The sequence below is a fragment of the Carassius carassius genome, chromosome 31 (assembly GCF_963082965.1).
Source record: "Carassius carassius chromosome 31, fCarCar2.1, whole genome shotgun sequence".
NCBI lineage: Eukaryota > Metazoa > Chordata > Actinopteri > Cypriniformes > Cyprinidae > Carassius > Carassius carassius.
Window position 1 is genome coordinate 6,462,741 of NC_081785.1, and position 26,214 is coordinate 6,488,954.

General features: G+C 36.3%; 1 protein-coding gene across 17 annotated transcripts in view; it reads right to left on the reverse strand.

Annotated features, from left to right (window-relative positions):
- nrxn3a (neurexin 3a) overlaps positions 1-26,214 on the reverse strand; it is a 300,820-nt gene that overhangs the window by 156,447 nt on the left and 118,159 nt on the right. For 11 of the 17 annotated variants that reach the window (XR_009424802.1, XR_009424801.1, XR_009424800.1 and 8 more), the window contains 2 exons: positions 25,464-25,490; positions 22,851-22,970 (listed from right to left, as the gene is read on the reverse strand). Coding sequence is in view for 14 of the 17 variants with exons in the window: in XM_059518709.1 (XP_059374692.1) it covers positions 22,851-22,970; positions 25,464-25,490 (147 nt within the window). In the remaining 3 variants the exon portion in view is untranslated. The remainder of the gene's footprint in view (positions 1-22,850; positions 22,971-25,463; positions 25,491-26,214) is intronic. The other 6 variants (XM_059518721.1, XM_059518722.1, XM_059518714.1 and 3 more) reach the window with 1 other exon arrangement.

Below are 26,214 nucleotides of genomic sequence, written 5' to 3' on the forward strand. Positions count from 1 at the left end.
CAATAAAACTTATGGTTAATTCTAATGTTGACCCTTATAGCAGAGCATATGGTTGCATATTTCACATCTGCATTATAAAGAACAGTAAAAAGCAAGAAAAAAAACTGACAACATCAGATGTTCCACAACATATACAGTAATGTGTGCATGAGCAGTTTCAAGGAGTTTGATGACTAATTGTCTTAATTTGCAGATGCACAGATGGGAACATTAGAGTTGAAGCTCAAGCTAAGCTTAAGAATTCCAATGAACCACCTCCCTAAAGATGCATGTATTTATATAACATAAGAACTTGTATTAAAAGCTCCATGTGTTTTAATGTAAAACTACACTTTAAGTACTGTATTGAAATTCATAGATCCCTTAATGCAAGTCCATCTGTCAATCCAAATATGTCGTAAATACTTCAGACCTGACCTACTGTCAGATTTTGTTCACATATAAATCCAATGCAATCACTTGATATTCACAAATCTTCAGGTGCTTACAAAGAGGTGTGAAAACACTAATTGAGGACATTTTAAAAAAGCTTCGCACAGGCACACATCCATCATGGCATCACACCTGCAAACCTGAAGATCATGACACCTTGATAAAAACTGGAATAAAATTGTATGGGTTTTTAGGCAAGTGAAAATGGCAAAGCTGCTTGTGTAACAGAACAACAGGAGGGAAAAAAGCGTCTGTCTTTAACCTTCGGTAGAAAATGACTGAATCCTGCTCATTGAGGGCATGGCAATAAAGCTCCTCGGAAAGGATAAGATAGAGGATGCTCAGACAGCCCCCCCACAGAAGACATTCTCTTGTTTATGGCGCAGTAAAATCACAGGTGAGGTCAAATCTTAACTATGGGGTTATTATTGAATGCCGGAGGTAATTGTTTTCCATTGTTTATAACTGCATAGCTTGGCTTGGTGTGAAATACGACAATTAGGGCTGGGTGGTATGATGGTATACATCATAACCATGGTATAAAATGTCAACATAACAGATTTTTTTTTACATAAAAATAAGTGGGTGTGCAGTGCGCGTGAAACTGAGACCTGTATTTGTCAAAGAAACATAGACAAAGATGAACAAACAGATCAGGAGGATCCACAAAATATAACATTTTCTAAAGGGTTGTTAATAACGTGTTATTGTTCGTTACAAATGTCCAGCAGTCAACTTTTTTAGAGTGTACTGTACAAAATTAAAAGGAAGTACGTTTAATTTATTTTGAATAGAATATTTCAAAAGAAAATATTTAGAAATTATATACTGATTGGAGTAAAACGATAACATGAGATTTAAATATAATTCAGAAACACTGTATTTATTTTTTTATTGTACCTGTTCAAGTTGCATTTAATACCAATCAATTGAGGGTAGATAATCTAAAAGTTGAATGTTTTTACAAAAAAATTATTGACCAAATAAAAGAAATATCAAACAGGGTGAAGTACTGTACTTTTCATTTCTAAAGTATTTGAGTTTATTTATTATATAAAGCCCTTTTTGTAGATTTTCAGAAAAACTACATATATAAATAACTATATCATGAAATATATTGTTTTTGTGAAATAAAATTGGTGTGAAATAAAAGTGCATGCCTCACAGCCACGTTTTGCTGACAATCAATGTACAAATACCTTTGTAAGCATTTTAAATACGGCTCACAGTGCTTCCCAAGCACAGATGCTGATGTCAACACATTTCAAAATGCATTCATGAAGAGAACAATCTTGACATGTATAAGATACAATGCACTACAAGGTTTGTGGTGCACGTATCATATCAAATATATATATATATGTGTGTGTGTGTGTGTGTGTGTGTGTGTGTGTGTGTGGGTGGGTGTGTGTTTGTGTGTGTGTGTGTGTGTGTTTGTGTGTGTGTGTGCGTGCGTGCGTGTGTGTGTGTGTGTGAGAGAGAGAGAGAGTGTGTTATTTTGTTTATTTATAGTCTTGTGGTTTAAGGTTTGGATTTTTTTAGATATTCTTACATTTCGGTTGCAATGAAAATATTTAAAGCAGGAATGCAAGAATGCATTTAACATTTCAAAACATTTCCATATCATTTTCAAAAATCACCAAAATTGTAAGTATCATATGCCTTAAAAACAGATAAAACCCACAAAACCATAAGACAGCATTTAAATGAAATGTTTTTTTCTTCTTAAATAAATAAATAATAATCAGACAAAAATTTTGTCTTTGTTCAAGTTGACTACATTCATATTTGGAGCCATGTTGTTTGAGGTAAAATTAATATAAATTAAGGCTAGCAATAGCAAGCTAGCTTTGAAAGAAATATCGGAACTATTATAATGTTCAGACCAAACCTTTTGATTGGATTAACATTTTAAGGGCCTACGCCTTCCACAGATGATATAAATACATTTAGACCACTTAACTGAGTGATTGATATTGGGATGTGAAGAGACATTTCAACCAGCATAACAAAATTCTGCCTTCAAATTGAAATTCAAATTGAAAATGACTTTCAGATAAAGTATAAAAGGAATCAAGGACCAAACACGTGTTTTAAATACAGCTGCAATAACACTGCACAGTAAGTAGACACCTAACTGGCAAGATATTTCAAAACTCGTTGCAGTGTAATAAAAGAGGGCCAGAAAAGAAAAACTTTCTTCAGAGACATTAAAAGGGACAGAATACATTTGTCTGTGGGAAACTGTCAAGTTTCGAAAAGAAAGACTTCGAAAAGAAGCCGCAACAGAATTTGTGCAACAAGATCCAGTTGCCAAGCTCAATCAAAATCACCCCTCACAAGCACTTTTCAGAAGAACAGATGAAAGCACTGAGAAATAATAAAGGGTCGGCAACGTTTTGTTGGAGAAAATGACAAAGAGCAGAGAAAACTACGATTCAGGTCATGCTGAATGACCTTACCTCAAAGCCTCCCGCATTCCCTGTCTGCTCCAAAATGAAGTAATTGCCGCCCAATTATTAACATGTCTCGTGAATGCACATTTGTGCATCCATGCTACTCCAATGGGAGGTTGCCCCAACTCCCAATAATGCTGTTGCACGGGCAGGGTACAAACCGTTCTGAAAATGGACAGGAACAGAAATGCGCCATTGCTTCCTGCCCGCAATCCTTTGTCTCTCCTGCTCAACTTATTCTTAGGGATGTTTGGGAACCTGAAGGAGAAAAACCTCCAGCAAGCTCATCTCAAATCAGCTCATCATTAATGAATGCCGCATGCCATACTGTCACAGTCTCTTCCTCCATAAGACAGCCTGTCTGAGATCCCACGATTGAACAATTGGGACGACAGCATGCATGAACTTGTCGGTTACATAAATGTGCCATGGACAACATGCCACATTGAGTCTCACACATTCGGCAGGATTTCTAAAGATACAAGGATGAGAAATGATTACATGGCGGCCCTTTTTTGTTTGCTCTCCAGGCTTGTCCTCCCCAAGCCAGTCCGTGTTGGTTTTATTGATCTGACAAGGATGCCATATTCCATAAACACATTACACTAGGAGAAAAAGAACATCACATGTACTCAGATTACACTCCACATGATTACTAATGTGTTTCAGGAAGACAAGGTCTGGAGTTCACAAGCAAAAAAATAAAAAAAAATATACTGCAAAGCCTCTTAAGAGGGAAGGGAAAATGGCGACGTATGCCAGGGCTGATTCTCGGAGCTGTGGAGGTAAACAGGTCTTATTACTGAACAGAGCGGGTTGGAGATGATCTCAGAGAGACATTAGAGGTAAATTTAGCCTGGCTCTCTCTACGGTCACATTGAACCCATGGAAAGGTTAAAGCTTTGGCCTGCATCCACATAGAATCCTTTTCAAAGCCCACTGCTTCTGCCTCTCTTTACACCTCCAGGAGAAACAGACCCACCGCCTCAGACTAAACACGGCTACTGCATGAATTATTCACGAAAAAGGTAGAAATTCAACACAGGTGAAGAGACTCCCAGCTTTTGACAGGGCAAGACTCCCCAGGTGGGACTTTGAGGGAGCCGCCAAGCGCCGTCTAGGCAAACTCTCTCTGGGAGTTACATGACAAGCCATTTGCTCGGAGGAACAAAAATACCAGAAACAATGAGCAAATTACCGAGGGCTGAACAATTTACCTCCAGTCCTTCAGAACCTTGGTGATGCTGTGCCAAAAGTAGCTCCAAAGGCTTCAAAGGCATCAGCCCGCCACATAACCAAAGGCAGTGTGATTTATCAACTGAACATGGGAGAGGACACAAAAAGGACATGTGGATACTAGGGACTTCTGAGGAACTATACTTTATGTAATGGAACATCTGCCACTCTGATCTGTTTGTGCGGATGGACAGTCCAAAACTCTAAAAAAATGACTTAAAGAATTGTAGAGAGAAAGACAATGTCAAGAATTTGAAAAAGATAAATGTACAAATTCAAAGTGCATTTTTTTTTACCTACGGTCACTTTCTCAAAGTTATGTGGAAATGAACAGCATTGCGGTAGTGATGTTGACATCACTAGCTCTAGCTGACCTTGATCGAATGCTTAAGAAAACTGAAAAAAAAAAAATATATAAATTAAATAAAGAAGAACAAGTCAGCCAAACATCGTCATTTCCTGGGAGGAAAGCCAAGGCATGAAAATTTGGCCCAGTTGACCTTTAATGTCCGTACAAATCACCCTCGATTTTCTCAATCCTCATACTAGCTCTCATCAGTATTATCTTTTCCTTCTTATCAACAGGTTTTTGGCAGATGTCCCCCATAGCCTAGAAATAATTTTAGTACCCAGACACCTTTTCTTCTGCGCATCTGCACCTGCAGCAGCTTGTGCCTTCAAACCATAAAAATGCTGGCCTGTGTTTCACATTTTATATCACAATCTATTTATCACAGCACTCTCTAAAAGAAGCCATCTGTCAGTGAAGAGCTTTGGAAATTCATCTAAATGTCTGTGAAGGAACTTTATTATCTTGGGAGGAGTAATAGAAAAAAAAAGGTTCTTGAGCATCAGAGTGATCACCTTCAACTATGACGATGAGGAGAGGATACTTAAAGTTATCCACACTATGGATTAAGTTTTGGAGACCTTCTAGAAGCAAAAATAAAAATGTGACTCGTTTTCATTCATGTGAGCTCAACATACTGAAGCACTGAAACACGACTTTGATAGTTAAGAATAGTCCACCAAAAAAGAAAGATGCTGCAATTATTTACTCAACCCCAAAGCATTCTAAACATGTGACACATTCTGTAATCTGTCAAACACAAATAAATAACAAAGAAATTCGAACAAGGACAAGAAAAAAAAGCATCATAAAAGCAACCCAAATAATTCTAACAGCTTTACAGAAATGTTATGATTCAAATGAATCGTTAATGTTACTTTTATGGGGCATTTGTTTTCTTTTTGGCACAAGACAGACATCCTGTACAGAAAAGAATAGTGTAAACATTATTCAAAATACGTTCTTGTGTGTTTGGAACTACATAAGGGTGAATAAATGGTATAATGGTAGAAATTTATTTTTTTGAGTCAACTAACGCTTTTTTGCACCAACACAAATGTAGCAAATGTATATTCCTATTGTTTTTCAGGTCGCAAGGATTCCTCAGTGGTCATTTTAACTTGTCCAGGTCAAGAATAAAGCATAAATATTCAAGGCTCTGGTTTTCTGTACCTCCGCCCAAGCAGAAAAATTCTGGCTATCCGTCAGAGTCTGCATGCATTCTGGAGATGACGTCCCTAAAATGACTCCAACGAATTTCCATTTTCAGTTGTGGCTGACTGTGGAGGATATTAGCAAACATGACAGCCATCTAAAAACAATAAATAACTTACAAGGTTAAGGGAATCAAGCTTTCTTTTTCCACTTTAAATTATTCACTGTACATAATCCTGCAGGGGAACCACCTCTTTCATCTTAAGCTGTCCTCTCTTTAAAAAGTGCCTAAGAGACTTAAAAAAAAAAAAAAAAAAAAAAAACCCTGCACAAAGGGATCTGAAAGGTAACCAAAGCCAAACTGACAGATTGTGATCTGACCTTAAAAATGCAGCAGTATATTTAGCAATTTATTTGTTGTTGTTGTTTAAGACATGAAAATGTTAATGCTGTAAAAGCAATGCCTACAGTACCTGTCAACTGACTGTTTTTGATTGTTCATAAAGACATTCAATGCATGACGCTTACTATGCCTTCAGAAAAGTGACAGACTGACTTTGCCAACAATGCTTACTGACAGGAAACAAACATTCAGTCATCTTGTTAAAGAAAATAACACTTTAGAAGAAACATTAATATGGGAATGATTGCTTGGGTTCTCACAAATGACGCCTTGCCTCTGAGTGAGAGCTAAGCCTCTCTTGTTCTGGTGTAAGTAAGGCCTTGAACACATTTGTAATTAGTCACACCACCTGGACTTTTACTGGCGGTGCTCAACATACCTCAACTAATTATTGTGGACTCATTAGCCGGTTTTGGCTGCAAAGTGAATGGCTATTAAAATGCTGCTGTTAAATCAGTTCCCATGCTGAAGAATATCTGTGGGATAGAGACAAGAATTCAGACTGTTGGATATACACTTGCACAGATACTTTGAAGATGAACTGAATGTGCAATCATCCTTCTGGGGGAAAAAATGACATCATGATGACATCAGTGGTGAGCAAGAGCTTTGATGGAACAGTAAAACAGCAGAAATAGAGAGAGAGAAAAAAAACCTTTACAGGATCTGGTGAGATTGTGAAATCACATAAATTCCACCCAGCTAGCGCTTACTTACAGAGCCAAGCCTAAACTGCTTGAGAAAAGGCCTTGAAGAAGTTCAAATAAGCATTATCCATTTTATCCTAGCTGAGAGGTTTCCGATAATTAGAGGCAGAGATGTGATGCAACATTAAACAGAGTATTTAAAGCGGCTGATGTGAGAGATCGATGTGATTTGCCAAATTCCTTTTGAATGTGTGCCGCAGTAATGCTAAAAAACAACAAAGCATCTGTTTTATTATCTCTGAAAACACTAGGCTAAGCAAAAAATACATTCTGGCAGGGGGAAGCTTTATTCAGCTTCACAACAATGGGAACCGAAAAAGGTACTTGGATGCCAGTTATAGACAAATTCATAAGAACATGCAATCTAGAGCTGAAAGAAATCATTGAGAGTAATAACTTAAAATGCTCTAAAAATGGCCAGTGGATTGGCTTAAGGTTAGAACATCGGTGCTTTATAAAGACGAATGTTTAGCTAGAAGGAACTGCAAATCTATGAAAGGAGTTCAAGACGGGTAACTGTCTTTTCTCTGCCATAATTGGCAGAAGGTAGATGGAGAAAGATTATATTCATAAGCATAACTGCAAATGACTCAATAATATCTAAAGTGAATTATAGCAATGTTTCGTCGAAATTGGCCCACTAACAACACTGTTAACAGTTCAAATGTGAGTTTTGTAGATTTACCATAAGTCTTGAGGTCATCTAAGCTACTATACAACTAAACATTGACAAAATTGTCTCATATAGTCAAGTCAAGTCACCTTTATTTATATAGCACTTTAAACACAATACATTGCATCAAAGTAACTGAACAACATTCATTAGGAAAACAGTGTGTCAATAATGCAAAATGATAGTTAAAGGCAGTTCATCAATGAATTCAGTGATTCAGTGATATAGAAATTTACACTTCATTAACCTAGTATATATCTGCATATCCAAGTCTTCGTTCAAATAAATGCAATTAGAGTGAATATATGTACTAAAGCCACCTGAATAACCAAAGCAAATATCAAATCATGATTTAGCGCTAATGGTAAGAGTCATATACAGTATTTATCCCTAAAACACAGTAAATACAGTATTTATCCGCCCTACAGTCAAGTACGGCTTTACAGTAGCGGCCAGTGTAACACAATAAACAAATCATTCTTGCAAGTATTTATATTTAGCGTACCAAAATCATAACTCATAGTCCGATTCGACAACAAATGACAAGTTTTTTTTTTGTGAATCAAAAATACATAATGCCACTGAGTTTTGAAAAGCTCAGACCTCCACGAGCTACAACAACAACAGCAAAAATACCACTGTTCTACAAAACAACTAATAATGGTTTTGTTAAAGATTAATCTACAACAGTGAACCTATTTATACTGGTAAATGCCATTAAAAATTAACTATCTGTAGGACCAGCAATGATTACTTGTTTTATGAACTTAAATGATATATATATATAAAAAAAAACTTAAGATAAATGACAACCACACATTAAAAGCTGTTTCATGGTATCACTTGAAAGTCTTGATAATGACATGTTTTAATCTCTCTGATCACCTGCACTTGTCAATATAATAAATCAACCGAACAAAGAGCCCCATTCCATATAACTATTTGCTCACATAGGCGTAAAAAAGGACTCCATCCTCCATTCCTTCATTATGGCAAATGTACAGTATATACATCCTTTACTTATTTTCAGATCCTTCTTTAATTCAAATTTCGTAGATATTTTGGCGACATGCAAAAGTTTCTCTGTACATGTTGCAACGGCAAAGCAGATCACTGAATGCTGATTGGCTTGAATGGTTACCATTGACACAAGAGCCTTTCGCGATCACCAATGACTATTATGAGCCGAATTCTGAAGAATCTTTTACTGGCATAATTACTTGGCGACTGTCCATATGATAATACATTTTCTTGCTTGAATGCAATGCATAAACATATGCAAAAACAGTTAGGAAATACTGTCCCCCTTCTGAATAGGTCAGGAAAAGAAAGAAAACTGCATTCGTCAATTTCTATTCCATGGGGTCCTTAAGGTTGTTTGAACTAAATTATCTCCACTGGATCAAATGCATTAAGTTCATTACAAGTCTGTTTCCATTCGCACAATATTGACAAAATTAGCATACACTTCTGTTTAGTTAAGTTAACTTAACATGTGCAGCACTTAAGCATTGATTCCCTGATTCAGGTGCCTGGTGCAGTGGTACTGCATATTCACAAAAGATGCATTAAAATACACTAATTTTACAACAGTTAATTATTATAAACAATTTGTGTGTGTGTGTGTGTGTGTATATATATATATATATATATACACACACACACACACACACACACACACACACACGCGCGCACACACACAAAGAAACACACATACACAAATACCGATGTATGCTTTAAAATAGAGATACTATGTCATCTTAGTTGTTTTTCATGCATTTTTAATTTTTCCATCTGTAATGATTCAAGAAGATGCCAAGGAAAAGGGGATAATTTAGTGGAATTTCAGGAGCACTGTGAGGTCCTCATTGTCTCTTGTTGTTAAAATGTATGAAATGGTAAGGTCCCCAAAGCAAATCTGTCTTCATTATGTCAGTGTCCTAGTTTGGTTGCAGTCCTCCTGTGCACTAGGTTACTATGCATAAGAACACCTCCAGTCATTCAGCACAGAAGCAGAGAGGAGTCCTTTTCTGCTGCCTTCTGCTCTGTCTGGCATAGACAGCTCTGATTAATGGTCCCATTCTGTGGTAATTAATGCTTTCCAGAAGTGCTGCCCCTCTTGCCGGGAACAATCTTCCACACTGCCATGACAGTGTGAGCAGCCAAAGGGATGAGTTTATGAAATTGCATCACATAGCAACCAAATGCATCATCAATCTCATCCATTAGGTGAATGCAGATATGTAGCCCAAAAAAATATATATATCATAGTTCAAAAAAATAAATAAACCTGATTGCTGGACTGTAGCAGCACATCTATCTGCTTTTCCTGCTTTCATTCGTTACAAGTGTAGGAGGTGATCAATGGTTAATTCTTCAAAAAAAAAAAACTGACGTGGTGTGAAATAAAAAAGAGAAAATTAAAAAAAGAAGGATGAATGGAGAAAGGTAAAGGCAGCTGATTGTAAGGATAAGATGGAGCAACCCTGTCTTTTTTTAATGCTGTTCTAATTGTGTTTTTGATTGAGAGCCCAAGCCGATCTGGAACTCTGCAGGATGAGGAAGATGAGACTCCATTCAGAGCAGTCTTAAGTGACACATGACCTGATCAAAGGCAGTTGAGAGTTACCGCTTCAATCAGAGCAGGAATGTACAGAGAGGAGAGGAGGAGAGAAGAGCTTTGACCACGTCCCCCATAACGATTCTTTGGCGACATGAAACAGATGACTTCTAGAAAAAAACCATGGTTTGATTTTTTTTTTTTTATCCTGGAGAAAAAAAATATACTGCTTCTATCAGGTTTTTCTCTTTAAATCCTTCATCACTATCTCTATTTTTACTTTACTTTATTTTTTGTATTAAGTGGTATTGAAAATTGAATTTAGATGCCTTAGACTATGCTCAGTAATGATATGCCATTTTAGATCTTGACAAGGTGTTTCAGAGGTCATCTAAAAATTAAAAATTACATCTAAAAACAGCATAATTTGTATCTACATTGCTAAAAATGTGTTTACAATCTATATTGTCAAAAATATTGCTGTCCCCATAGTAGACAGGTGGTGGTTGGATTAAATAAAAAATATATATATGCACTTGAATACCAAGGACTTGGGAAAAGTTTTGGAAGCTGCATGAAATATCAGTTATTAAAAGAAAATATATAGAATCAAACAGATATTCATAGCTCTGCTAAAATCGAAAGAAATGTATGCTATCTGTTATAAAGTGACAGAATATATAAATGCAAAAATAAATAAATAAAAATTAACAGTATAATAAACAATAATAATGAACCTCAAAACAGTTTTTTATTATGAGCAGCATACAGTTACTTGAATTGATTCAAGCAACAAAACCAATTAGTTCAGAAGATGAAAGATGATGTCACACATTTTTACAACTGTACATAATTTTTATATGAATAAAATAATGGCTTTTTTATATAAATAAATGGCTATGATACACTCCATTGAATTGGCAAAGGTGGCAAGACAACAAGATGATTAGAAATGGTATAAAATGTGTGGCATTTGAGGCAGGGCAGAGATATTGATTGGCCACATTTATGTGCTGGTACAGGGCATAATTTGTTTTTCCTGGAAATGCGCAGTGATGGATGGCTTCACTTGAGTGACTAAGCCTTAAAGCAAAGACCACTTCCCCTCCCACAAGGTCACCTTGCCTGACCAAAAATGGATTTTTGCACACTACTATTTCTTCATGAGCCATATTGAATGAAGTCAGTCACTGGAAATCATGTTTGATGGTCGTGTCAGACGCGTCTCTTGGTTGCACACAATCCCAAGTAGCCCGCACAGAGATCGTCAAATAAAGGTATCAGACGACAGTATTGATTCCGGATGGATTTCGCAACCTCTAGCTGAGACGCAGAGGAGTTCAAAGAATATACTGAGGTCTTGGAGAAAAAAAGGAAAGATAAATAAATAGATTATGTTGAGATGCTTTATTGTGTTTCATGGTTTTCTCAGCGGAAGTGTGAGATATCAAATAAACTTGCTTCAACTGAAGCGGTTCCTGTCCGTTCCTCTAAATATGACCATACGTCATCCCGGTTTAAAAGCTTCTGGTGTCCTTGAAGATGTCTAGTGCTAAACACATAAAGTCTCAATCATTACAGTAATACCAACATTACTTTTCAATGTTATCGGCAAGGTTTGAGTACTGAATGGCCAGAGGATTCAAGCACAGAAACTAATAGCTTCTACACATTTTTCAACAAAACCTATTGATGTGCCTACATAGGAAGCATTTTAAGGCATCAAAAGAGTGTTCCAAAAGGTAGTTAATTGGAGTGTCCTAAATCGCGTATACTGTCTGAATAGATACTACATTTGGATTAGAATTTACATCACGACCATTAAAAAAAAATATGTTCTTTAAAGTATGAATATGGGTAGTATGAATGAAATTCAGATGTACTATCTGCCATGTTGTTACTGTCACATACAGCGTCAGTTGTGTCACTTCGCTGCCATTTATAAATCCTTTCTCGTGGATTCATGGGATAGTGTCCATCGAATGCGCACTTCATAATCTAAACTATATAGTAGAGAAGTATGCGATTTCAGACACAGCCAATGTTTATTATACATAATTCACCTCATTTGCTTTTTTTATTAATCATTCAAGGAAAATCCTATTCCAGAACAAATTGCAATAAGCTAAACCAAAATGCCAGACAAAATTACGTTTAAAATAAATAAACTTAAATTTCACTCAAAACTAAAACTCAAAATAGGTCAAAACAGATTATTTTACCAAAATATGTTTGTGTGTGTTATGTATTTTTATTTATTTATTTATTATTATTTTTTATTTATTTATTTTTTAATGCTTATTGGAGTACACTATATTTTTCAAAGTTGTAAATTAATGTTTAATGGACTAGGCTACGTATTTTTTTTTTTTTTTATCAATTTAAAAATATATATATATATAAATTCTGCTCTAAAATTCAATGTTTAATTAAATGCTTTACATGCGTTTTTTTTATAATTTTTTTTTATAAATTAAATTTTATTTTAAAGTAAATCCTTTAGCAGTTTATTTTCAGTGTTTTGTCCTGTAACATATAATAATTTGCAAGAAGCAGCTGGAAAAAGTGTGCTCTTGTGTACACTGGGTAAGTTATTATAAACAAAAGCAATAAAAAAAAAAGCCAACAAACAAAGCACACACTGCATTATCTCATACAGTATAGAATTCTGTTGACAGAAAAGGGCCACCAGGTCGATTGAAAGAAATGAAGGATATTAAACCTTCGCCGATCGATCTGGCTGTATTTTTTAAAACAGCTCCTTCAGTGCGCCATCATTTCGTGCTTCATCGTAAACTAAAATAAAATAATAAACTGCTGCCAATTCAATCAGTGGGCTGAAGAGGCCAGAGCATTTCACACCAGTCACCATGAATATAGCATGCGGTAATATTTTCTGTGAACGCGCCAATCCATTTCCATTGTGCCGTTGGTTCTCTTTGAGAGCTGTCAGATGAGGTCATTTCCCCTGTCTCACAGCTCTTTATCTTGTGTCAGGGGCCATCGGAAGTGCGAGACACCTGGGTGATGAATATGTACTCACATGAACGATTCATCTTCCCGCCACCTCAGGTTTTTCATCAACGACAGCATTTTTAACTCGCAGTCACAGAAACAGCCCCACCCAGATAGCACAGCATGAGCTATGGCTTCCTCAAACCGTCCAAGAAATCTGATGAGAGATTCTTATGAACTGTACAAAACAAACACCATGCTTTTCTGCAGCTGTGTTTGACAGCCTAAAAGTCCATTTCTGAAATCAATGTCAAAACCTAAACAAGGAAATGGAAAGATAATGCAAATGTTGCTGCTAGCTCTTATATCTTCTGTTCACTTTTATTATGGTATGCTGATTTCTCCTGTAGTTCATATATATATATATATATATATATATATTAGCGGTGCGGCAAAATATTGATATGGCGATATATCGCGATATTTTCTCCCACGATCGATTCTCGATGCGCTCTTGCCAAGTATCGATCTTAAAAGCCGTTATAAAACGCTCTATTAGTATTCATTATCCCTTGACCCTTCTCCAGAAGTAGATAGGGGGCGTGCGTTGCGAGTGTGGCTGTTGTGTTGTGAGCGTAAAAGAAGACATACACACACTTGAAATCATAAACATGTATAGAAAGGCTAGATAGCTTACCGGCGCTGAGAGCCAATGGGACCCGACGACGTCACACGGCGGCCATCTTAGGACAGGACCGCTCGTCCAGTTATAACATTAAAGTCTATTGTGCATGTAGTGCTGAAATAACTATATTTTGCTCAATTTTCAACCGATTTTCAAACGGCTTGGTGTGTCATAAACTTCAGGGATGCGGCTATTTAACTGCATACTTGTGAAAAATTATAGCCACGGAGTTTATTAAGAAAATAGTATATTAAGTAGACTAGACAGGTAAAGTACTAGGTATACCCATACACACACACAGTAATGATGTCAATATTTATAAGGTACATGAAACATGAAATAGTGCAATTTAGTTTATTACTAATATTTACATTATTAAATACATGTGTAAATTTATGTATAATATAAATCTGTCTCAAGTTGCCATTCTGTAAAATAAAGAAAAAAGAGATGGGTCTTTGTTTTTTGTTTTTTTACTTAGGTCCAAAGGCACACAATTAGAAAAAACTTACAAAAAAAATATACAAAATATACAAAAAAAAAAAAAAAACATTAATACACAATTGGACACAAAACTCCTTCCATCAATACAATATAATCAATACAGCTCCCTCCCTCTCCTCCTCTCATTTTCCACAAGCGTAATCAGAAGTTCTGTAAACAAAAAACCAACAAAGTAATCCAAATGTAAAAATGTTTTTAAGAAACCAAACCACTTGGAAATCATGTGTAACTCAAAGCTATGTTGAAACGAAAGACTAACCCTGCCTCTCCCACCAATTTACAATTGCTTGGTAACTCACTTACGACCTCTTCACTGCTAGCCAGCAAATAAATACAACCACATCCACAAAATGACATTTAGACAAAAGATTAGGTTGTCAAGAAACGTTGTTGGTCTCAGGAAACCTGTTAATAATTGAAAATGTCGACTGTGGTATCACTTTAGAGTAGGAGCAGCCATGAAACACACAGCTACGCTGCAATGTTAAGCGTTTCTCAAAACGTGAAGCTACAATTTAAACATCGGCATCAGCACAAATCATAGCCACGTTAATAAGGTTTGTAATAAACCAAACCGTTTGTAAATCCGTCAAGAATTCAGCAAGTTACGAGCATTTTAGTTGGCGTATGTCACTCACCTTCCGTCCACAGTAGCAGGGAGCAGCAGCGCAGTCTCCTGACCTAAGATGGCCGCCAAGTGACGACACAGCTGACTCCGCCTTGAGCCATCTAGCCTTTCTATACATGTCTATGCTTGAAATGGTGGAGTCAAGCGAGGAAAGTAGAAGTGAGAGCAAGAAGTTAAAGGATGCTCCAGCAACATTTAAATCCAAAGTGTGGAATTACTTTGAATTTTATAACAGTGCGGACGGGGCAAAGCTAGAAAAGGACTATGCAATATGCAAGAACTGCTTTGCAAAAGTCCGCTACACGGGAAACATGACCAACATGCACAGCCACCTCACACGGCATCACCCGGAGCTCTGTGAGAAAGCCGTGGTTGGTGCTGGCTCAAAGCCGACACACCCCGGCGTAAACACCCTTTTCCAGGCAAAGCTACCACCTTGTTCTGCTAGGGCAAAGTCAATCACAAATGGGATCTCTGATTACATGTGTAAAGGGCTCCGTTCATACAGCGAGGTGGAGAACGAAGGGTTCTGCTTTTTAATGAATATCTTAGAGCCACACTTTTATATTCCCTCTCGGAAATATTTTGCTGAAAAAATGATTCCTGCACTTTATGACCAGACCGTGCTAAAGTTGAGTCGGCAATCGAGTAGGCAGAAAGAGTGGGGCTCACGTGTGACGGATGGGCATCGAGAGCCACAGAGTCCTACATAACGGTCACTGTACATTTTATAAACGAAGACTGGGAAATTAAGTCATATGTCCTGCAAACCCGAGCAATGCACGAAACGCACACTGGGACACACATTGCCGATGTACTGAAAGCCGCAGTGGGGGAGTGGAATCTTGACGCTAAGAAGCCAGTGGTTGTCACCGACAATGCATCAAACATGCGTGTAGCAATGGACTTAACAGGATACCAACATGTTAGATGTTTTGCTCATGTTTTAAAGCCGCTGAAAATAGCTGCTGTTACCAAGGTACTTGTCAAGGTTAGGAGGATCTCAACATTCTTTCATCGAAGCACAACTGGAGCAGAAGCACTGAAAAGAAACCAGAAACTCCTTGGCCTCCCCCTTCACAAGCTCATCACGGACATGCCTGTTCGTTGGAATAGTGCCTATGAGATGATCTCCAGGTTTCTTGAGCAACAGCCAGCTGTCTGTGCTGCCCTCTTATCACCAGAGGTAAGAAAAGTTTGCAATGTAGAAGTTGTAATCTATATGTGTAATAAATGTGAATAATTTATCGTATACAATTAATAAGTTTGTAAAAAAAATACTAATTCATATGATATAAACTTGCTTGATACAATGAATAAACAATGAATAAATACTTTATACATATTAAAAAGGTATATACTGTATATATAAACTCCAAATAAAAACATTAGATTAGACATCATACAGTTCATGCTTTATTTGCTTTAAAATAAAGAACAATAATTATATACATTTTATTAATAAATTGTATTTTGCCTTTTTTTTTCTTAAGGTGAGAAAGAATGTGACTGACTGTGCTCTGACAGAGCATGACATCTCAAGTGCTGAAGAGATGGTGGAAGCATTTAGACCAATGCTTGTGGCAACAAATATCATGTGTGAGGAAAAGAATCCCACCATTTCAGTGGTTGCTCCTCTTCATGCCCAACTGCTGCGAGACACAACCAGCACTGAAGAAGATTCCCCTCTGGTACGCGAGATTAAGAGAACCATCAATCAAGACCTTTCAAAGAGATATCAATCAGAGGTGGAAAAAGATCTCCTACGCATGTCCTCAGCCCTGGACCCTAGATTTAAATCCCTTTTATTTCTGTCACATGAAGAAGTGCAAGACACTTATGCAAAACTACAGTCAAAAGCTGCAGCTTTAAAAGAGGATGATTCAGTGCCTTGTGGTGATGTTCAGGGGGAATTATTGGAAGAGGAGACCTGCACAGCAAAGAAAAGAAAGTCTGCACTTGTTGATCTTCTTGGTCAGACCTTCAAGAAGACCTCTTATGTCTCTACATCAGCAACCTCAATTGCAGAGAAGGAGATAAAACAGTATCAAGATGCTCCTTCTCTGCCTCTCACTGAAGATCCACTGTTGTGGTGGAAATCTCAGCAACATGTGTTCCCTCTCTTTTCCAAGCTGGCCCATATGCATTTGTGTATTCCTGGGACCAGTGTAGCAGCTGAGAGGGTCTTTTCAACTGCAGGAGATATCATCAGTGCCCAAAGAAGTTCACTCTCTCCTGAACATGCTGACCAAGTCCTCTTTCTCAAGAAAAATATGAACATATAAAACACATCACATGAAGCTGTTTTCTATTTTGTTCTGAAAAATGTTTATTTTTGGATGCACTTTAAGTTAGGTACATTTTAGATGTACTTTATCCCTGATATATTTATTTTATTTTTTATTTGAAAGCAGTAGCCCAAAGGTTTATGTTTCTTGCACTTAATAGTGTCACTGTTCATGTTTATGAAGGACAGTCATATAGTATTGTTTACAATCTGTCCTCAGCCTTACAGCTATTTTGCACCCAAATGGTGTCACCGTTTGTCGAAGACATAGTATTACTACTGATTGCAGCAATGTTACACTAAAATAGTGTCTGTGACTGTTTTGTTGCAACTTAGTCACAAGTTGCTTTTGTTATTGTTTCACCCAAAAATAAATAAATGGAGACTCATTTTACTAATTAAAAAAAAAACTTTTTATTTCTTAAAACATGATATATTGTGAGTTATTACTGATAATATATTGATTATCGCCATATCGTGATATTATCACGATATGTATTTTTTTATTTTTTTTTACAAATGTAGTTATTATTTTGTCTTCTGGAGTATATATTAAGATCTGTTATGTTAAATAGCTTTTTCAAGACTACAAAAAAAAAAAAAAAACAACAACAACATGCAATTTTCTAAATCACTTATATTTTGTGAAAATGATTAACATTTTGCATATTCTTCAAGGAGTATATAAACTTGTGTGCACAACTGTACATGAGTTATTGAAAATTACAACATCAGGTGTGTTAAAATCACTTTGGTTGGAGCAAGATGGAGATTCTTGGACCTTTTCTACAGAATTTTTTTTTTTCTCTCTCTCTACTTCTACAAAATGATGAATAGTAAATGTGCATCTGTTGTGAAATGTGTTTCTATTCAATTCATGAAGGCAGTGTAAGCTATTTATATTATAATTTAACAAGATAGTTTTATTTTGTACTTTGATTTTTTATTGTAAATGAAAAACAAATTTAATTCATTTTTAACAGTTATTGCTGCATGAAATGAGTACCGTAATTTTCTCACTGACATGCCCTCAACACTGAAACTCTGGACTCAAAGAAAATTCAGAGTTTCCTAGTTTCCCACTCCTAATTTGATTTTGTGGTGGCATTCATGTTCGTTCAACTCATACACACTGTACTAGTAAAAAACTACATGCAATATTATAGTGAAGACTACAGAAATTGAAAGTAATTTGCCATAAGTCATTTCATAATTCTAGTCATAGCATTTACACCTCGCTTAATTAAATCACAGAACATTTCCTGTTACTTAAGCCAACACTTGGCCTTCTATCCATCTCTAATGCGTTTCTCTCTCCCTGCCGAGTATTGTCTGAGTAACACTGGACACGAGATAGCCGAAGGTGCGCCTTTGCTTTTGTTGCCATCTTAATTGATGGTGTGGCTCAGACGGGTTCTCCTGTTTCTAATGGAGTGAAGAGAACACAGCTTTGATGAAGTCTCACTACCAGGGACGTGAAGCGTCCTCCGCCTCCTCCTCTTTCCTCTCCAACAAAGACAGAGAAGAAGATGCTCCTTAATTAAAGAGACTCTGTTCATGTCAGACAGACATGAGGGAAAACAAATCCATCCCTCCAGCATGTTATTTGTGTATCTGTCATTTAATTTTTATATTTATGAAACAAATGTTGGACATGGAGGAAAAAAGGAAGAATGCCGTTGGGTATCATTTAAATTATGCAAAGCAATATTTTATGTTAACCCCGGTAATTCATGTTGTGGGAAAACAGAAAAGGAAAAGAATCGCTTTGTAGTGCAACTAGGCAATTTGTAAAACCCCTTCAGAAGTTTGAGCATATAAAACAGCATCATATGGTGTCCCAGTATCTAAAACTCAACTAAAGTATGAAGCTATATGGAGATGACATTGTGTGCTGGCCATCAAGGGCCCCTCAGCCAAGACAATGACAGGCACCTTCAGTAAATCCTGAGGGAATTCATTAGGAAGCATGTAGCGCAGCTCCTTCAAATGCCATTTGTGAACGTCTCATGGAATTTGAGCACCAACTGCTTTGCATTCAGGAAATAAAAGAATCCTGCATGAAAGGAGTCCGTCCGACAGTACCTCACACTCGTCGAGCAGATACTGGCAAATTCCTTTAAGCAATATTCGTTTGCCACAAGTTCATTTAACAGCCAATGGAGCTTCTAACCAGTCATTTATTACCGCAGCTCAATCTACGTGATTGCACAGTGTGTCCAAATTAATAAGCAAAGACTTGGAATGTGAGGAGCAATTTGCAATTTGGTGTTTGTTTAGCTGTAGCTGCTTCAAAGACGCAACAAATGCATCTCATTCATACATAAGCTCTTGTCTAATGCAACAACACTGCAGTCAGTTTTCATCTTAATTTAGGGGCCAAGGGCAAAAACATCTGCCATTGCTGAATACAGTCTACTATGACTAAAAGCATTTTGATGATCACAGGCCTTCTTCACTGGAACAACCAAATTAATGTATGATTCTGCTGGATTCAGAGAATCATATTCTGGCTTTTCTGGGAATGGATGCATTGATATTTTCCAATTTAATATGTAGAATAAAATATTTTATTTATAGAGTACTTTTCAAGATGCTCAAATACACTTTAAAATAAATCATTCAAAGGCAACTAACCATATAATCTCGTATTCAGAGGAGAAAAAGGTTTTTTAAAAAGAACATTTTAATACTTTTGAATAATAATAATAATAATAATAATAATAATAATAATAATAATTTTGGTGCTCTGTTGGGTGACCACATGATATACAAATGTAAAATCTCAAGGCAAAGCCATATGAGAACTACTGCTCTAACCTTTCTAATGTAAAGTAGGAATAGTTAAACTAATGCAAATACAAATTATGATCTCAGAGATGCATTAGAAAACAAATTCAAAGTTATCTATTATATTATTACACCTGAACACTGAACAGGGCTCATACTTCACAGCTTTATTAATCTGAACATTTCTATTCTCAACATTTCTATTCTATCCTATTTCCATTAACATTTATTAATCTGAACATTTCTATTCTCAACATTTCTATTCTATCCTATTTCCATTAACATTTATTAATCTGAACATTTATATTTTATACACACACACACACACACACACACACACACACACACACACACACACACACACACACACACGCATACATACATGCATATACTGTATATGACATATTATATGATAAATTAATGACACAATCCCTATAGTTGTCTTGCAGTCTCCAATCATAAAAATCTCAGCAAAATTATGAGCAAGGAACATGTGAGAATGCATTATCCTAAAATATTTACTCGGAAAGGAGGGTGCTATATAATTATGCATTATTCAAATATTCAAATTTTATGAGCTGTTCTGGCACACGACTGACTTCTGTGGCCGTTTTCGTTTCCAAATAAAACATTACTGCCACCTAGTGTTAAAGAGTGACTAGAGACGTTCAGTCTGCACAAACAGTACAGACCAAAAGTTTGGACACACCTTCTCATTCAAAGAGTTTTCTTTATTTTCATGACTATGAAAATTGTAGATTCACACTGAAGGCATCAAAACTATGAATTAACACATGTGGAATTATATATGGAATTGTATGCATAACAAAAAAGTGTGAAACAACTGAAAATATGTCATATTCTAGGTTCTTCAAAGTAGCCACCTTTTGCTTTGATTACTGCTTTGCACACTCTTGGCATTCTCTTGATGAGCTTCAAGAGGTAGTCACCTGAAATGGTCTTCCAACAGTCTTGAAGGAGTTCCCTGAGAGATGCTTAGCACTTGTTGGCCCTTTTGCCTTCTGTCTGCGGTCCAGCTCATCCCTAAACCATCTCGATTGGGTTCAGGTCCGGTGACTGTGGAGGCCAGGTCATCTGGCGCAGCACCCCATCACTCTCCTTCTTGGTCAAATAGCCCTTGATGCCTTCAGTGTGACTCTACAATTTTCATAGTCATGAAAATAAAGAAAACTCTTTGAATGAGAAGGTGTCCAAACTTTTGGTCTGTACTGTACATGAGAAACAGTCTTTCGTCTACTAACTTGGATAGGAGTTATTATTAAGGCTCTGTATTCAGTCTGTGTAACAAAATGGACTGTCACATTTCTGATTATAGCACTGAACACTACACCGTTAAGCATTCATATCAATAACAATAGCAGCAACAATTTGGCGCGGCTGCAAAAAGCCTGTCCTCTGATTTCCTTCCTCTACGGCAGAAATTCTTCCAGACTGACAAAGCAGACACACAAACATCACTCTCACTGCATTATTCAATTAAGTCTGTTCCTATCTTCACTAACATGCTTTTGATTCACTGCTGCCTCTCACAAAAATAGGAGTTGTCAAAGCAGCAGGCTAGCGTACTATTATGCATGTCAGTCTTCAATCTCTGGAAGGTCAACTGTGTTGTTCTTGCGGCAGAGGGTAGGAAGGCAATCACAGTCATATCACATTCTCACCGAGGCGCTTTCTGCGTCTATAGGGATGGTGTTTATCTCCCCTGACTCGAGATAACACCTTTTATTGTGGCAGTGATGTCAAAAGAATAGCATCATTATGACTATAGAATCAAGACCGACTGCTTGTGATAGAAGTGCTCTGTTGTTGATTGATTCTGGTTCTCGGGGGGTTTAGACAGATTTGATGCATGATGACCTCGTGCAAAGGGGCATCAGAAAAGATCAAGCATGTTGTGATGGTATCTTGTGATATGCCTATGTAGTGTTATCATATTTTTTCTCCCACGTTTTACATAATCAGATCTGATTAAGTCCATGAAGAGTTCAGTGAAGTGATTGTAGACTTGAACCCTGAAGTGCCTGGTTCCTGTCTGCTGTGCTGCTGTTTAGTGGCTTTTTGATTGTAGCCCTGTGTAGCTTTGTTTCTCTGTTGGAAACTCTATCTTACTGTCACTGTCTGTTGTTAAAACTGTTAAAATTCATTATCATCATTCTCCTGATATTATCTACCAAACTAGCACAGATTCATTCAACAATCATGACAAGTCATGGTTTCTTCTCCTGTTATGGTCACTTGCACTGCTTGCCACATGTTTAATGTAGCTTTCTCTGTCAGCAGAGAGGGAATCATGTGTGATAAATGCAGGGAAATAGTTAGGCAGGGAAGATTTCAGAACTAGAGACATGTATCCGAACATTAATTGAGGAAAGTAAGAATGTGATGGCCTTGGATGCGACTAGCTTAATTTATGTGTTTTAAGTGTTAAAACCTTTTTCTGGGCCACGTTTGCCTCTCTCTTAGATATGTAGTATTTTACCACATTTTGTACAATTCATAAATAAAAAGAAATAAAAAATTCTGATATTAATGCAATTTCATATTTTTTATCTTTTAATAGTTTGTTTCTTTTAGATTGTATACATGTACTTTTTAAATAAATAACAATTTATTAAATTACTAAAAGAACATTAAATATCTAATTATTAAATATAAAATACCCAAAATATATGCATAAATAAATATATTAAAAAAAAAAAAAGTATACAGCATATTTGACCAGCATCAGAAAGTAGAGAACAACACGTACCTTTGTCGTCTTCAAACAGCCTTCAGAACACGAATGCAGAGTGTGTGTGTGTGTGTGTGTGTGTGTGTGTGTACACTTACGTACACTACACTTATTGTAGCTTCTGAGCAACCAAATACTGTTGTTGCAGGGTGCTCAATTAATCTTTCATAGAGAGAGTCCTTGTGATCATTAAAATTGTGTAAACGAGTGAACCGAAGATTGAACTAAACAAAAGAAAGAGAGGATGTGGAACTTGCATGGGACGGAGGGTGACTTACGGTCATTACACTGTGTCCCCGTGTAGGAGGTCATTGAACAGTCGCAGGTGTAGTTCTCCCACTGCTGGATGCAAATTCCCATGTTAGCACAGGAGTCTTCTTGGCATGTAGTGCTAGGACCTATGGTGGCAAAGCACAGCAATGTAATACTGGGGGCAAACGTCCCATCATGCTATTAAGGTGCCATGCAGGTGAGTGTAACAATATACATGCAGTTTGGGTTAGTAGAGGTAATCAAAAATAATCCCGATAGCTGTCAAACAAACGTGGCATTCCCTAACGACTGGATTTTAGTAATAAACATCATACTCTATACATATTCAACACAGCTTGTTACAAAAGTAGATTCAGACACGGGGCCAAGCATGAACTTTCTCACATCTGCACAGGAGAACAAAGGTCAATGACAACATTTAATAGCGAGATGTGTACACAGTCCAGCACTGTATGTACTATTGTTACACATGTTAAGAACAATAGTGTGCACACCAGCCACGTGCAATCGAGTTGAGTGTGTTCAAAACACATCTTGTGTTTTGGCACACTTGGGCTCAATTTGAGGGAATGCAGCAAGAACAATAGAGCTCATTATCCAATTCAGAGCAAGAGGGTGAATGCATTCCCCCTGAATTAACCGTGTAAACAAGATAACTGCAAATAAACTGGCTTTGAGTGCATTTTTCTTGTGAAATACAACAATAGCTAACCACAAACATAAACTTTAGTGCAAAAAAAGGGGGAGAAAAGAAGACTAAAAGCACATTTACTGTGCAATGCAAAGTGCAGTACTTCAGTACTATGTAAAAGTTCAACATAAAATGATTCACCCCAGTTTGCGGACTATAAAAACTGCAGATAGGATTTCGAATGGAAAATCACAGTGAGCCTATACTGATTCTGATTTTTCCATTCACATCGTTCAGCATTATTTCATATTTACATGGGATACGGTCAAATTACAAAATTACATTATATTATGTAAACTGGCATTATTCCGACAATATAATTTTTGGTTAAAGTTTCTGTACAGATTTTCATATCAAACAACTTAGTACCAAGTTCACAGATTTGATTAGATAATAGCCATTTCAAGAGTGCTGATAAAGGTCATTCATATTATGCACTACATTGTCATGTTCCCCTTATACAATACAATAAGAATTTTTTTAAACTGTTTTGAAAGAAGTAAAATATACAGTAGTGTTAAATATTATTACTATTCAAAATAAAAGTTTTCTTTTAAAATATATTTTAAAATATAATTTATTCCTGTGATGCAAATCTGAATTTTCAGCATCATTACTCCCATCTTCAGTGTCACATGATGCTTCAGAAATCATTATCATCAATATGCATATTTGGTGATATATTATCAATGTTGAAAACAGTGCAGTGCTACTAAATAGGTTTGGTGAAACAGCGGCAGCGCTATCATTTTCTCAAGATTATTTGATTAATAGAAAGTTCAAAGGAATAAAATTAAATTGAAAGATAAATATTTTGTCACAATGTAAATGTACAGTATTTACTGAAACTTTTGGTTAATTTAATGCATACTTTCTGAATAAAAGTATTAATTTCATTAAGAAAATATTATTAATAAACTAACTTTAAATGGCAGTGTACATATTAATACACTGAATATAATATTAAACTCAGAATGATTTAAACTGTAAATCATAATTTATTGTCTTTTACCACAGTATACAGTGAAGTGAACCCTAGATAAAATACATTAGAAAATATAATAAACTGCCAATTTATATGCGAACACAAAAAGTTGACATCGATTAACTTAACTCTTTTTCCTAAACCAGTTTCTGTAATTTCTTTGCCATTGTATAAATAGTTAAAGTGCTGAAACCGCAATGTACATTAATTGTTATTATTATTTTTAATGTACTGTATAACAGGAATGACCAGCAACAATGAAGGAGCAAAAATACTGGGTCAAATTGGGTCTAAAATGTCAGTGACTTCATATAAATGATTTACCCTCAGCTGTAATGATGTTCACTTCAACAGTAAGCACTCTTATTTGTGATGTTGCCTAAATAATAAAGTGTAAATCACATCTGTTTGAGTTTCTGCCTCTGTGGGAAGCTATCTGAGCTTAAAGTCTACGGTGCGTGCCGAAATTTCCAGATGGATTTTCATGCTAATTCTATTAATTATTTTGCTAATCATATTGCTGTTCAGTGCATCTAAAGACAAGCAAGAAGTAACCCATGGTGAGATACTTAATGGATTCTCCTAAGCTAAATTCCTCTCTCAGCTGAACGTCGTTAGCGAAAAAAAAAGAAACAAGACAAGATACAGCAAAACAGGACTTGGGGACTTAATTATACAGAAGAGCTCATGTTTTATTAATGTAGACTCTCAGTTGCAATCATTACTTTTCTCTTCTTATTTTGCAAGTCTCACGACCTTCAGGAAAAACACAAGGGCATTTTCTTTTAGAAAGAAGTGAACCATTTTATACCAAGACATTGTTACAGTGAACCAGCTAGTGTCCGCTTTATGTCTGGGTATTGGGAAGAGTACATAACAAAACGGCACAAGACAAAACAGCAGCTTTCAGCCGAACTCAGGATGGAATTGAACCTTATATACCTTGTAGATCTGCTTTGGTGAAACCAACTTTGTTAAGCAAGAAACAGAAAAGCGAAAACAATCAAACAGGTAAGAAAGTGGCCGATGGCTTCTGTTAATAAAGCAAAAGCTTTACTAACAGGGTATGCTTTACCATTCTTAGGAAGGGTTTGCACTCCTAGTTGGTGCACCATGAGTTAGAAATTATAATGATAGGTATGAAGCTGATGGGTTGATTCAGCATGGTTGGGTTGAAAAAATGATTAATGGCACTCAATGAAAGTATTTAGTTGCAATAAATAAATAAATAAATAAAAGGTAAAGTACATTAAGTTTGCTATGAAATTGTGCCTGAAAAATATTTATAGTTTAAATATATTCAGCCAATAAACATGCAGAAAAATCAGGCTTAATTTGCATATTCTATTCTAATCCACTGTTCTGAAGGCAAAAATGTTAAAATGACTTTCAAATGCAGAGTATGGGCATGATAATTTGCTCATGCTAACGTGAATCAACTGCTAAGACTACATAAAGCAAGCTGTTAGAGAGGGGACATTTTAATGATGTTGCGTTCTGTGAAAACAAAATGTTCCCCTGCATTACTGCAGCATGTAATCGAGCCCTCGCCTTCCTAAGCACAGGTGCATCATTGCCATCTGGTGGATGAAAAGCTTCATTACATAAAAAATAAAAAATAAAAAAATGGCGCATTCAATGCCATATGAATCGACAAAGGATTCTGCTGCCATTGTGGAGCCATTCCATACAC